This window comes from Homalodisca vitripennis, chromosome 1 (assembly GCF_021130785.1).
Source record: "Homalodisca vitripennis isolate AUS2020 chromosome 1, UT_GWSS_2.1, whole genome shotgun sequence".
In the NCBI taxonomy this organism is placed as follows: domain Eukaryota; kingdom Metazoa; phylum Arthropoda; class Insecta; order Hemiptera; family Cicadellidae; genus Homalodisca; species Homalodisca vitripennis.
In genome coordinates this window covers 204,466,540-204,479,458 of record NC_060207.1, presented here as the reverse complement: position 1 = coordinate 204,479,458, position 12,919 = coordinate 204,466,540, and the positions used below count along the sequence as shown (strand labels likewise).

At 33.3% G+C, this 12,919-nt stretch overlaps 1 protein-coding gene across 1 annotated transcript in view; it reads right to left on the bottom strand.

The window, feature by feature from the left end:
* The window catches only part of LOC124354653 (trichohyalin), a 177,044-nt gene that overhangs the window by 10,461 nt on the left and 153,664 nt on the right, over positions 1-12,919 (bottom strand). The window contains exons 13-20 of the mRNA XM_046805281.1: positions 11,924-12,143; positions 10,735-10,857; positions 8,051-8,221; positions 5,647-6,275; positions 3,367-4,426; positions 1,895-1,993; positions 624-872; positions 118-210 (exon numbers count right to left, since the gene is read on the bottom strand). Coding sequence (XP_046661237.1) covers positions 118-210; positions 624-872; positions 1,895-1,993; positions 3,367-4,426; positions 5,647-6,275; positions 8,051-8,221; positions 10,735-10,857; positions 11,924-12,143 — 2,644 coding nt within the window. The remainder of the gene's footprint in view (positions 1-117; positions 211-623; positions 873-1,894; positions 1,994-3,366; positions 4,427-5,646; positions 6,276-8,050; positions 8,222-10,734; positions 10,858-11,923; positions 12,144-12,919) is intronic.

The following is a 12,919-nucleotide window of genomic DNA, read 5'->3' as shown; positions in this document are numbered from 1 at the left end:
ATAACAATCATTACAAATGTAACTGGTATGAAAGCATACCATATGAGCATATACATATGAGAGTGTATGAGATAGGGAGGATGTACATAAGAAATGTGATTAACCATAAACACTTACTCTGGAATGTTGATATGCTGATGTTAATTGATCCAAATCTGTATTGTTTGGATTAAATTCTTTGATTAATAGCTCTGCTTTTTGGCAATCACACTGAAACAAAAGAAAAAGTTTTATATCTGAATATGTTAAAATTATCAACAAATAAACCTCAAAATCTTTAATTACCAATTACTGACATGATTTTATAAAGCTCATAATTACCAATTACTGATATGACGCTTTAATACGTTTGGTGAACCCTTTTAATAAAGAAAAGTTCTCGTTCAACAGTAAATATTATGTTTTCTATAAAATGAAGAAAATATGAACATTTGGAGCAAAAAATTCCAGAACATAATATATTGTACCGTAATCTTGATTGCATAGAGGTATTGGAAACTTAAAAAGGTACTTGGATTTCTGAATTACTTCTGAAGTAATTGGAATTTGAAATAATTATTAAAAGTGGATTCCATATAAAACTGGACAACTACTGATGTCCTAAACACAATAAATGTAGTTACCGTTGGAAGGTAGCGAGCGGTGGGTGACGTAGCGGAAGCTGCAACATCCGTTGTTGACTCGTAGTCAACTCGGCGCTCAGCCGCGTCCACATCCAGTAGTTCCTCATGCAGAGAGCCCGCCAGACTGTCACTGCCCAGACTGCGTAACTGGCGGTCCCTGGCCTCCAGCTCGGCACCCACCTCAAGCAGTTTTCTCTCACTGCTCACTCGCTCATGGTTAAGAGCAGCTCGCAAGTCCGCCACTTCTCTCTGCACATCAAACATGGGTTAAATGATATAATAGGAAGCACACCATCATCACTCCCTAAATAATTTCTTTCTCTTTTAAACACTTAACAAAACGTGTACGGATAAAAATATACAATTCTATGTTCCTTAAAAAACACTTAAAAAGTTTGTTTGTTTTATTAGGAATTAATTCATATTATTGAAAGAATTTCTTTACATTTATACAGAGATTTTTTAGGTATCTAAAACTATTATATTATATAGGACATATTGTGAATTTTAAATATATCTAACTATGAGCCTGCCCCAGAGTTTCTAAAGTTCCAATTTAGATCTTATGAGAGTATTTGGTTTAGTTTAAAACAGCTCAACAGCTGATTACTAGACATGTGTGTTGTTCAGGCACACAGATTCATAGATTCTTAATCAACCAAAAACTTAATATCAGTTGATTGGTTTTAACATCCACTAAATAACTTAGTATCTATCAGCTATTAGTTATTGTGGTTTAATGCAGTTGTACCATCTCTCTAGGTCGGTAAATCAGAAATCTATATGGCTTTTGTGCAGGTTTCTTGTAACTAGTTTATTTGTTGTATAATAATCTTGCTTATAAGACCTTTAACAGACTGTGTGAGAACTAGTAACATTATGTTACAATTCTGTTATTAAATTCTTGAAAGTGAAAAATAACTATTGAAATGAATAAAAAGTCAATTGAGAAACAATAATGTATGTATACATAAACAGTGTATGTTTGATAATGAAGCGAGTTTTGAAAAATATAGATATTAAAATTACTAAGTGGGCGAGACGAGGATCTCAGACTAACATAGATGAAACACTTAAACAATAGACAGACCTTCCTAGGATAAATAATACTCTACCAACTCACAACACATAAGTGAATGTTATGTTTAAAAGCCATGTAATATTACGGAACAGTTGATTAAATCACATCAAATTATAATATTATTGTTGAATTCTAACAAATCATGTGTAAAAATTTAAACAAGAACTTTAAAGAAAAGAACAAATATTACCTCCAGAGTCTGCACTTCCTCCTTCAATTCGCTGATTGTTACTTCACTCTCTTCCAACTCTCTGCAAGCTTGGTTGTTGATCTTCTTCAGCTCTTTCACCTGAACACAATGAACAATCATTAACTTGGCTGCTTTTGAGTGTTTACGATTCTACATGTGGATGTTAGCAAAGGCGTGCATACCGTTTACAGTATTTACGAAGTTATCATGCATTTTCGTAAAAAGAATACAGGAGCTGACTTACCCCCTGTCTTATCAGGAACTCTGAGCAAGCCACAAAAGCCAAAGAAAAGAACATTAAATACAATTTACAGCTGTAATCTGTATTTCTATGACATTTTTTAAATCACTGAAACCTCTATTTAATTTGAATACATGGAAACTAATTTGTCTCATTTTGATGAAATGCTCAAAATCTAATAATATCTCACTTCATCTAAATACTTAGTATTATTGATTAAACTACATACAGTACATTGATGTTTACAGACCTGATATATCACAAAGTTTTATTAGGCAAATTTCTAGATAACACAATTTTTTTAATTTTATATGGTAATAGCCTAACAATACGAACAAAACAATGAATTTTGACACAGATTTAGACATGAAACTTCCAGATTTCCTTTTATAACCACTGTATTGGTATCAATCAAACATCAGTGCCATTTTAACTTCTGTAGGGCACAACTTGCTCTCACAAATTTGTTAGTACCAAAAATTGTACAAAACATTTGATTGAAATTAAGTTTTCGCAAAATAGTAAATTTGTAAGTCATCGGTCAATGTCCACTGAGCATTGTAAGCGTGATGTAGAATAATAAATTGAAACTGAATTTCAAACTAGAAATCTTACATTTTACACACAGAAAACTAACATTTAATTTAGCAAAGTCTATTAAACGTTCAAAAGTAATTGAACTGAAAATTTAAAAATTCTTTAAAATCAAATAATCTTATGAAATGAACATTGAACCAATCTAAAACCCAAAATAATGCATATTTTGAGTTTATATTTTTAAAATTTATGTATATAATCTTTAAAATTTTAGTTAAATGCTCATATTCCAATAGCTTTTTTGGAATTACCACAATGCAAATATCCACAAATTTCACAGCAGAAACAAAAATATAAATAGTTAATTTCTTTGACATTATTATAAGAATATAGCAGTTTTGTTAACTCTCCTAGCCAATCACTAATTATTGTTAAAAGAACCATTACTGTGGGTGTGAAGGCTACGGACCACACAAATTCCAAAAAATGGGAACGAACATGGACCCCCGGACCACATCTGAGACCATATGGTTATCCCAATATTGTGCGTACTCGAGCCTACGAGGCCCGTAGCAAACTGATCTGAGGTATCAAAATATCGACATTCTGTATATTTCCTTGAAAATAAATACTATTCAACTCTATGAAAAAGATTTTTAACAGTTAATTATGGTGCAAATGATTTGAAACTTACCAATTTCCTATGCATTTCTTCAGTTTCATTTTTCTCTTGTTCTCTCACATCCAAATCGCCTAGCAATTCTTTTACTTTTTTCCTATGATTTTCTACTTCTTCCCGTAAAGGTTTCTCAATGTTTTCCTTAAACTTTTCTAAATTATCTACAGCTTCTTCAAGCTCATTAGTCAGTCTTATTTGTTCTCCTTCTAATACTTTTTTCTCTTTGTCTTTTTGTAACAGAGCATCACGCAGTTGTAATGTTTCAGCTTCTAGTTGGTTCAGCCTCTCCTGGAACTGTATTTCCAGTTCTCTGTCCCCAGCATGCTTCCTCAGCTGGGCTTCTGCTTTCTCGAGTTCTGCCTGTTTGTGAAGAAGCTCATCTTCGGCACACTTCAACTGGTGTTTATAGTCCATTTCCATCTTATTTAAGATTTCATCCTCGTTTAGAAGAGTTTCTTGGTAGACCTTTTCTTTTAACTCTAATTCTTTGATTCTTTCCTTGAGCTCAGTACATCTGTTGGATAACTCCTCTATAACTAAAAACGCCGCATCGACCGTAATATTAGGGCAGTCTACAGATTCACCCCTTTGCTTAGAGGTTAGGAACTGTTGTATTTCTTCTAAACTACGTCTTAAATTGTCTTGTACTTCCTCTCTGTCTTGCCTATTTCTCCTAAGCTTCTTGCGCTTTTCTTGGGTCTGTTTTGGAGATTTTATAACCAGTACAGAATCACTGTTTGAGCTGTGGATGGTTAATGTCTGACTATCCTTGACAAAAGGTCTGACAGCATTTAACATCCTCCATAAATAGTACATGACCATTGCAGGAACAATGTTCTCCAGTGTGTGCAAACGATAACGAGTTTCTATTTCTTTCTCTTCCATTTCAAAGTTTTGTTGTTCTAATCTGTTCACTAAAGCCTCCATTTTTGCCGCGTACTGTCTTGCTTCATTCCTTTTCCGTTCTTCCTCAGAGAGAGTGCTGCGCAGATTTGACATAGTTCTTGCATTCTGCTGCAGCTGAACTTGAAGATCACTTTTCTTTTCACCTAATGCACTAAGTTTAACTTCAAGTCTGAAAAATAAAAAAACCAAAATTATTGCTTATAAATGGAATACACGTAAACTATCATTTAAAAAGAAAGCTATAATTTTGATTCCCATTAAGCCTGCAGCAAAATAAAATAACAAATCAAAAGAAAATTACTACTTAACCATATACAGTAGTAACATCTGACTCAAATTAACCATTAAGATCGACTTTTTAAATTGAAAATTTAATTAAATAATGTACTGATTAATGAATTCAAGAAAACTTGAATTTATATAATCAACCCTAATTTTGGTTTCAACATTTTGATTTTTCTAAAAAGAACTTACAAAACGAACAACCTAAAATTAATAAATAAAAACTTGTTTCTTAACCTCTCACCTTTTTACAATTATTACTGAGTTTTAATATTACTGAGGATATAATCTGATAGTGCTTGATAATAAAATACCCTACTGTACTACCACTTCCAACAGTCTGAAGAAAAATACCATTCTGTCTAGGTTGATTTTGAAATTGGTCACAAATATATTTATTTGATGAGCTCTTACACTGCAAAACACAAATATTATTATCTTCAAAGATGTTGAGCACCCAACTGTTTATTTTAATGGTGTTATATTTAAACATATGGTTTGTTGTATGAAACTGTAAAAAATCTAACTGTTTACATGGCTTCCTCTATAGCCTAGATGTTAAGGACATGGCTGTTAAACCAATGAGTGAATGGTTTGATCCATAGAGAGATCTAAACTATTTAATGTTTGTAAAATAAATAAACCGTGCATAATTAAAAAGATAAGAACTGTTTACTTTGAAAGTAACTTCCAATATAGTCTGGTGTGAGGAGGAATGGGCTTGTCAGGGTAATCTTTGCATTAGCCTGCTTGGCAAAAGTCCATTAGTGTCATGAGAATGTTATTAAACTCTTATTGTACCACAAGTGAAGATTTACTGAACAGCTTACTGTAGTTACATCCCATAATCTTTTTTCTGTCTGTGAAAATATAACATGATGTAGATATAACAGTTTAATAGTTAATAGATAGTAATAGCTTTGTGCAGAACACAGATTGTAAATAGGCTATAAGAAACTGGCAGTTTCTTTTAGGAAGGTCAGATAAATCTGTTATCTCACTGTGTCTGCTCAATAATTAATTATTACACCAGGCATACTATTTGATGAGTTATAATAAACGAAAAAACAGGGAATGATAAATCCTTTAAATACACAGCTAACTTACTTTTGGCACCTTAATCTTGTATCATTTTCCGCCTCCTCAAATTCACACTTCTCCTCCTCCAGATATCTGTTTTCCTCTTTCAGTCTTCTGACAGTGTTCTGTAGATGTTTCACTTGAGCTGCCAACAACACTTCTTTCTCCAGCCTGATCGCCAACAACTTCGACTGTTCGTCCCCTCTACTCTCGTAAATGGCAAGTTTATCTTCCAGCACTTGAACACGATCTCTGTAGAACAGTAACTCTTTAAGTGAAGCATGTGTTAGGAACTCTTGATCTGTCTCGGGGGTCTTGAGTAGTTTCTTGTTCCCTCCCTTCTCCTCTATCCGCTCTCGGATCTGAGTCAGTTTGCGTATCTCCGCTCCCAGATCTCCATGGGGAGGTTCGAACGTCCAGTCCGTCTGGGTGGCCACGTGGAGAACACAGTTGGTCAACCCTCCGTCCTCGAAGATCCCACTCTCCTGCATGCAGTCTTGGTCTCTCAGCAGTCGTTTCAGAGGTATGTCGTCCCTCACGTCCTTCCCGTGATAGGTGGCAGTCAGTTCCGTGAATGGCAGAACTGTCGCAATGATTCTACTCGGTGATTTAGCATGTTCCATGTTGGTCAAGGGCAGGTGGTCGACTGTTTTTGTCTGCAACAATATCAAAATCTCTTGGAACTGAGTCATAATGCAACTACTCACTTTCCTGGAAAAATCATTAGTACAAATTATTTTATTAATTACAATGTGTTGAATAACAAGATGGCACACAGGACTATAGTCATTGGTACGAATTGATGTTGGCTGTAGATGGCATAAAAGAGGAAATAAGTAATTCTGAAACCTCTTAGAAGTCATCATTTAATGAGTGAAATTTGAAAAAGAATGACTTCAGCAAATTGAATACATTTTAATAGCTTTGTTTTTTAATGTGAAGAATCCTTAATAAATTGTCTCACTATTTGGCTCTTTAGAGGAATCAATATTAAGATTTATATTATTTATTTATTTATTATTATAAAAATGCTTGCCTTTACCAAGCCTACATAGCCTGCGTCAAGGCCGTAAATATCATAAATAAATATTTCTTTTTTATGCATCAATTTGACATGAACAAAACAACTCTATGTCGATCCAAGCAAAAGTTATGGGCAAATAATCCCTTACGTTATAATGCTACTTAGAAAAAGATACCCCTTTTTTTTTTGCTTTGGGGTATTGGGGTGGATTCACAGATCCTCACACGTCAACCTGAGCTTATTGTGTGGAAAAACTATTCACCCCTTACCAAAACTATTCACACCAGAAACATTAGATACTACATAAAGGTATAAGCTGGGCCCCTTGAAATCTTATTACAAGATATCATGCATGCATTGCATTGATATGCGCAAGACATTGGCATTGGCCCTACAGATTATTATTTTTTTGCTTTATTTGCCCATAACTTTTGCTAGAAACACTGTAGAGATGTTTTGTTTATGTCATTGTGTTTCTTTAAAATTTACCTTTCAAATGACATGTCACAAGGTAGGGATTGCAATTTTAAAATTTAAAGTGACCCTTTTCTACTCCTCTTTGAAAAAGGGGGGAAATATATCCTTCAAAAAGTCCAAAAAAGTATTCTAATAAGTATGGTGAAGATTTTAAATCGATATCTCAATCCATTTGAATATATCCAGGTGTATCAGGGCTTAATTCACACCCTGTATAAAACATGTACAGTAATTACAATTTATAAAAGGTACCGTAACAATAAATAAATTGTGAAGGTTATTAGACATTTTTAGGCATTTGTCATGGTTCAATGACGTTTTGAGATGTATTAAAATCTAGGATAAAAAGATTGCCTATACATGCCTATACATATTTTTTACTTAAAGGTCATTTATTCACCTGAAAGAGGAATCAGATTACAGATCTCGTAATATAGACATACTGATTTCTTGCATCAGTGAACATTACCAACTGTCCAAAAACCTGTTACCTTCACAATCCTTCCATTGTAAAAAATAAACTTAAAAAAACAAATAAATCCTAAAAACATAATATTAATAACCATAATATTATAACATCCCAAATGAGGACTACTTTTAATTGAATATGAATAGCCCAAAGAGTTGTGAATGAATGCTAGGGTCAGCGAAATTTAAACTATCCCAGGCCTCTTTCTACAAACCAGAGCGTACACAGACCTTTCTTTTCCAAGTATATGAACTCCAGGTGGAACAATGCGACAATGAGAGCATCATGATCAGAGATAGATAGTCCTGCGAAATCCTCAAATTTTGATAGAGAGTTTTATTTAATGGGTGAATTAAAAAAGAAAGACCTGTGGAAATCAACACCATTCCTTTTCCTTCTGTCCTTCCTTTCCATTTTTTTCTTCATGTATGCAATATAAAGGAAGTATAAAGTCTACTAACCTGCGTAGCCTCCTGACACATGGCTGCCAGAGTAGCCTCCAGGTTCTCCAACCTGGACTCGTAATGCCGCAGCAGTGCCAACGCCTGTTGGATGCTGATCCTATCGGAAACATTCTCCAGGCTCTGGCAGAGCTGAGCTAGTCTGCTCTTCACGTCCCTGTTGTTTGGCTCCTGTCAGCAAAACAGGATTTTTATAACAGAACCTCTTATTGGTATACGCTATCAATTTTCATTTCGAAAAAATACTTCTTGGGTACACAAATAAATCTATTACTATTTACTAATTAATTTGAATAAAATCTGAACAGCAGTCTTCGTAAATTTAAAAATGTTGCATTTTGTAATTAAAATGTTTTGAAAAATAGTCACAGTAAGTGAAGGGTCTGCATTATATGAATTATAAGGACTTCCCCAAGGTTCTGTTCTGGAGTAACTTCTTTTCATCATCATTAATAATTTTGTTTACAACAGGTGTAATATTGTATAAATAATGCATTTCTCATTTTTATGAGTGTAATCTGCACGAAAATAGTTCAATAACATTTAAGATGTGTTGCCATATCACTACTGACCACCAGCGACAGATTTTGAGACTGGTCAGTAATTTTTCATGTATTAAAAACTGGCCAGAGTGTTTGATACAGAGATGGAAAGGGGGGGATTTTAACACACCCGTCACCACCCAGGATTCCCCAGGATTCTTGGTCCTCTTCACCGTAGTCTTGAAGACTAGGGAATCGTCAAAATCAATCTTGATATCACTGATGGTGTCATGTGTATGTTTGGGTGTGTATGTATGTGTGTTAGTATGTGTGTTAGTATGTGTGTTGGTTTGTTAGTCGGGAGTGGTCTTCAAAAAATGTGTTTATGTTGTAGTAGGGTTTAGTTAAGAGGTATTCTTTGAGTTGTTTCAGTAAAGCTTTAGTGTTGTTTGTATATTCCAAATTTTCTGGGAGTGTATTAAAAAGTTTAGCCCCCATAATTTGTGGTATTTTGCTGGTTTTAGCTAGTCTGTGTTGTGGAATGTTAAAGTTTATTTTGGTGTTTCTTAAGTTATATTTATGGACATCATTTCTAAATTTGGGTGGGTTTAATTTTAAAATTTTTACTGTTACCACCATACTATTTTTGGAGAGGAGTGCCCCCAAAAGTCCTGTACACATTTTTATTCAGAATAAAATAATATAGACTAATAGGGACGAAAGCAGCTGAAAACTACCAAGTGGGCCAAGCAGTAGTGAAAACATATCAAAAATGAGTATAATGAATTAATAAGATGTATCTCTGTTACTAGACAGAATCAACTGTCTTTTTTAAGGTTTTTTAAAGCCTAAAATAAATGTTATTTATATTAGAAAGAATTTGCTTCTGATTTAAACATAAAATTTTCACACAACTTTCAGCATCAGCCCATTAAACTGTTAGTTCATAAACATCAGTGTGGTTTTGTGTTATGATTCAAAACCAAAACCTCATTAAAGTTTTTCATAAAGAAAATAAATTGGATACTTACAATCCATGATGTGGATTTTTTTTAAATTGATAAACTGTAAACCAAATATGACTTTAATATGGGATTTTAAAAGTATGAAAAACTAAAACCTACCACATTTAACATTATTTTCCAAGAACTATTACCACACGCAGGAAACTCAAGGAAAGAGCAGTAAGCAGTATCGTTAGTATGGTTGTGGAGTTGTTATCATAATTACTTTACTAGACATAACTAAATAAGTGCTGTGTAATTGATTTAATTTCCCTGCACCAGGATTGTAGAAAACACCTACACTAATTACATTCAGATAAGATTGTGCAACAGTCAACCTGCTGGTAATGTGAGAGAACTGAATTATTCATGTGGTTATTTAACGCATGTTTTTTAAAAGTTTATTTTTTCATAGCAGTATATCTTTTTCTGTATTCATATACATTTTACAACAGTAATTCTCTTAGTAGGTCAAATTGACAGAATCTAAATTTTATCATCAATAGTACAATGTCAAATAGATCTATTGATTCTAAAGGCTGAATGGTAGAAAGGGCTTGATAACCCTAAATATAACTCTTTAATACAGGTATTTTTCATTTTATCTTATCTTTTTTAATTTTAAGTATTTACTACCACATCTCTAGTACCATTAACAATGAAATGGTCTTCTATAATATGTTATGAGTCGGGTCATGTGGTTTCTTAACAGCATACTTTCTGGTCCCCGTTGCAGAAATATCTTCATTGTATTGCTTTTTCAGAAGAGTTCTACATACAAATAATTGCAAATGTGTGTATGCGTGGTGATTTCATAATTCGGAATACAGTAACCTCATAATTATCCATGGAGTCGAACTGTGCGGATGCTGCAGATTAGCGAATTTTATAGAGTATCCTAAAAATTGTAGATAGTAAGTGAAAAATTAATAATATTGGCTATTTAAATTAACCAACTGTTTACTTCCTCATAACTTTTACCATGTTACAGTATTTAGTAAATGTATCAAATAGCTTTCATATTTCCAAGAAGTATTTTATATTTCATATTCTATAATTTTAAAATTTATTTTATCGCATTCGTTTTAATTGGTCATTTTTTCTGGGGACACCACAGATAACACATCAAGTAGATGAATCCACCACGGATAATCAGGAATTTACTGTACTCTTTCAATTTTTACCAGTGAATAATTACCATTTTGAAGTCTTGGAAGTCCGCCTCGCTGATGTCTTCGCTCGTAGGCAAGGACATGACTCCGCTGTCGCTCACATCGTCGATCTCACGATCTCGAGTGTCTGGGCTCCGGCTGGATGGAGACTGGAAAAAAATAACTCTTATCCACAATATCCAATAACTTAACATTTTACTGTATCTAATTACAAATAGAGTGACCAATGATTATTTATTTAATATGGAAAGGTACACTAGTATCGAAAACTAACCTTAAAAAACTGCTGATCACTTCTTGCTGTGTGAAAGTTAAATTTATGATCTTTGTACTGTTCTAATTACTATTTCAAGGTTTCTATAACATGGTTTAGTAATCTGTTTGAACAGCTACTAAATACCAACAAAACTGTTCATGTAATTAAGTTCATATTTTGTAAATGGTATTAGTTTATCACTATGGATTTTTGATGTTATGAAGGTTTGGTAATGAGGCTTTGTTACCATTCAGTTTTGAACAAACAGTTGACATTTTTCAGTTGAGCATATAATAACAAAGAATTGTTGACACACATCGCTCAAAAAATGAATTCAAAATAAATTTACTAAAGAGCATGAAGAAAATTCATTAATTTCCGAATATGTTGTACATGAATATCAGTGGTATCCCTATCTGTTTACAACAAGAAGGATATATTTATTGATTTTTATGAGAAAAAATAGGTTAAAGGAAGATTGTGATAATTTAAATTTAAAATGGAATATATATTTATTTTATTATACACTTCATTGGTATTTGCACAATATTTCTTACTTTCATGTTATAGAAGGAATAAATATTGTAAATTAACTAATTAGTACTAATACATTTTGGTTGGATACAAATTTTTATTACATTTATGATTCATTCTAATTTCTATTCTATTCTTTTACTATATATCATTAAATACTCTATGTACAAAAAAATTACGAAAAGAACATAAAGCAGAAAACAGACTAGGTTATACAACCTATTACATGTAATTTTGTTTTATTTCAGAACCAATTAACAAACACAGCTAAATAATTACTGATTACATTTTCATGCTGTAACCAGTATGCAAAGTTTCAGTATTCACCTACACTCTACATCCAAGTCACTGTGATAACTCAAAACCAACCAAGTTGTATATTCCATACCCAATATGTAGAAAGTGTCATCCAACTACTTGCTTACCTTAAACTGATAGCTGCTGCAACTGTGGGCACAAACACCATCGTCCAGTTCCAGTATCCTGAACTCCAGCAGATCGTTCTGCTCCCGCAACTCCTGGGCCTCAGCCTCCAGTTCGGCCTGTCTCTCCTGCAGCGTCTGTATCTGCTCTGCTAATGCCAAGTTGATGGCATTGTCTCCTTCCGCTCTGCGACTCTCTCGCAGCTGCTCCTCCATTTGTATCCTGGGTGAAGAAAAAACTGAGTAAACATGTTGGAAGCAGACATTCCAATGTCTCATTCTGCAAAGTCCTGGTTGATTTTATGCCTCTCTGGTTGCTGTACATAATTATTCATAATAGTAGTTTTTCTGTCAATGTTTCATTGACGAACAAGGTGTTTCCAACCTTTAGCAGCTTTATATTTGCTATTGCATAGATGGTAGGGTGTTCACCCACTTAACTGCACCATTACGGTTTACAATGTTTAAGTGACATGATCTAACTATCTGGAAATATTCTTGAAGCAGATTTCAGTAATAAGAAAAGTTCTTATTTCTTAACAAAAACAGGCAGAAGGTGTAATCAGATTTAAATAAACTTTAATGGTATTCTGTAGATTACCACGATATTCATATTAAATTTATGGTAAAAAGAAAACATATTCTGACTTTAGGGATTCTGTGTATGATACTTCATTATGATTACACTGCTATAGCTATTGACTAACATGATATGATATGCAGGAGGCCTACCCTCCCCCCAAACTGGAACCAACTTTGAAATGAGAGCAAAACTGACCTGATCATAACTGTTTAGTTGTCTTCGCTTATTTAAAAAATCCCATTTTATTACCCCAAAATCAATATTTGTTTTATTAACTTTCAAAACTTTTATAATGCTTCAAATGTAAAATTTGATCTATTAAACGTTCTTGAGGTGGTACAAAATTACAGAACGTTAGAAATTTATATCCCTTGTTGATGAGGAAATGTTCACTTCTATAAGTTACTGCATTAAAA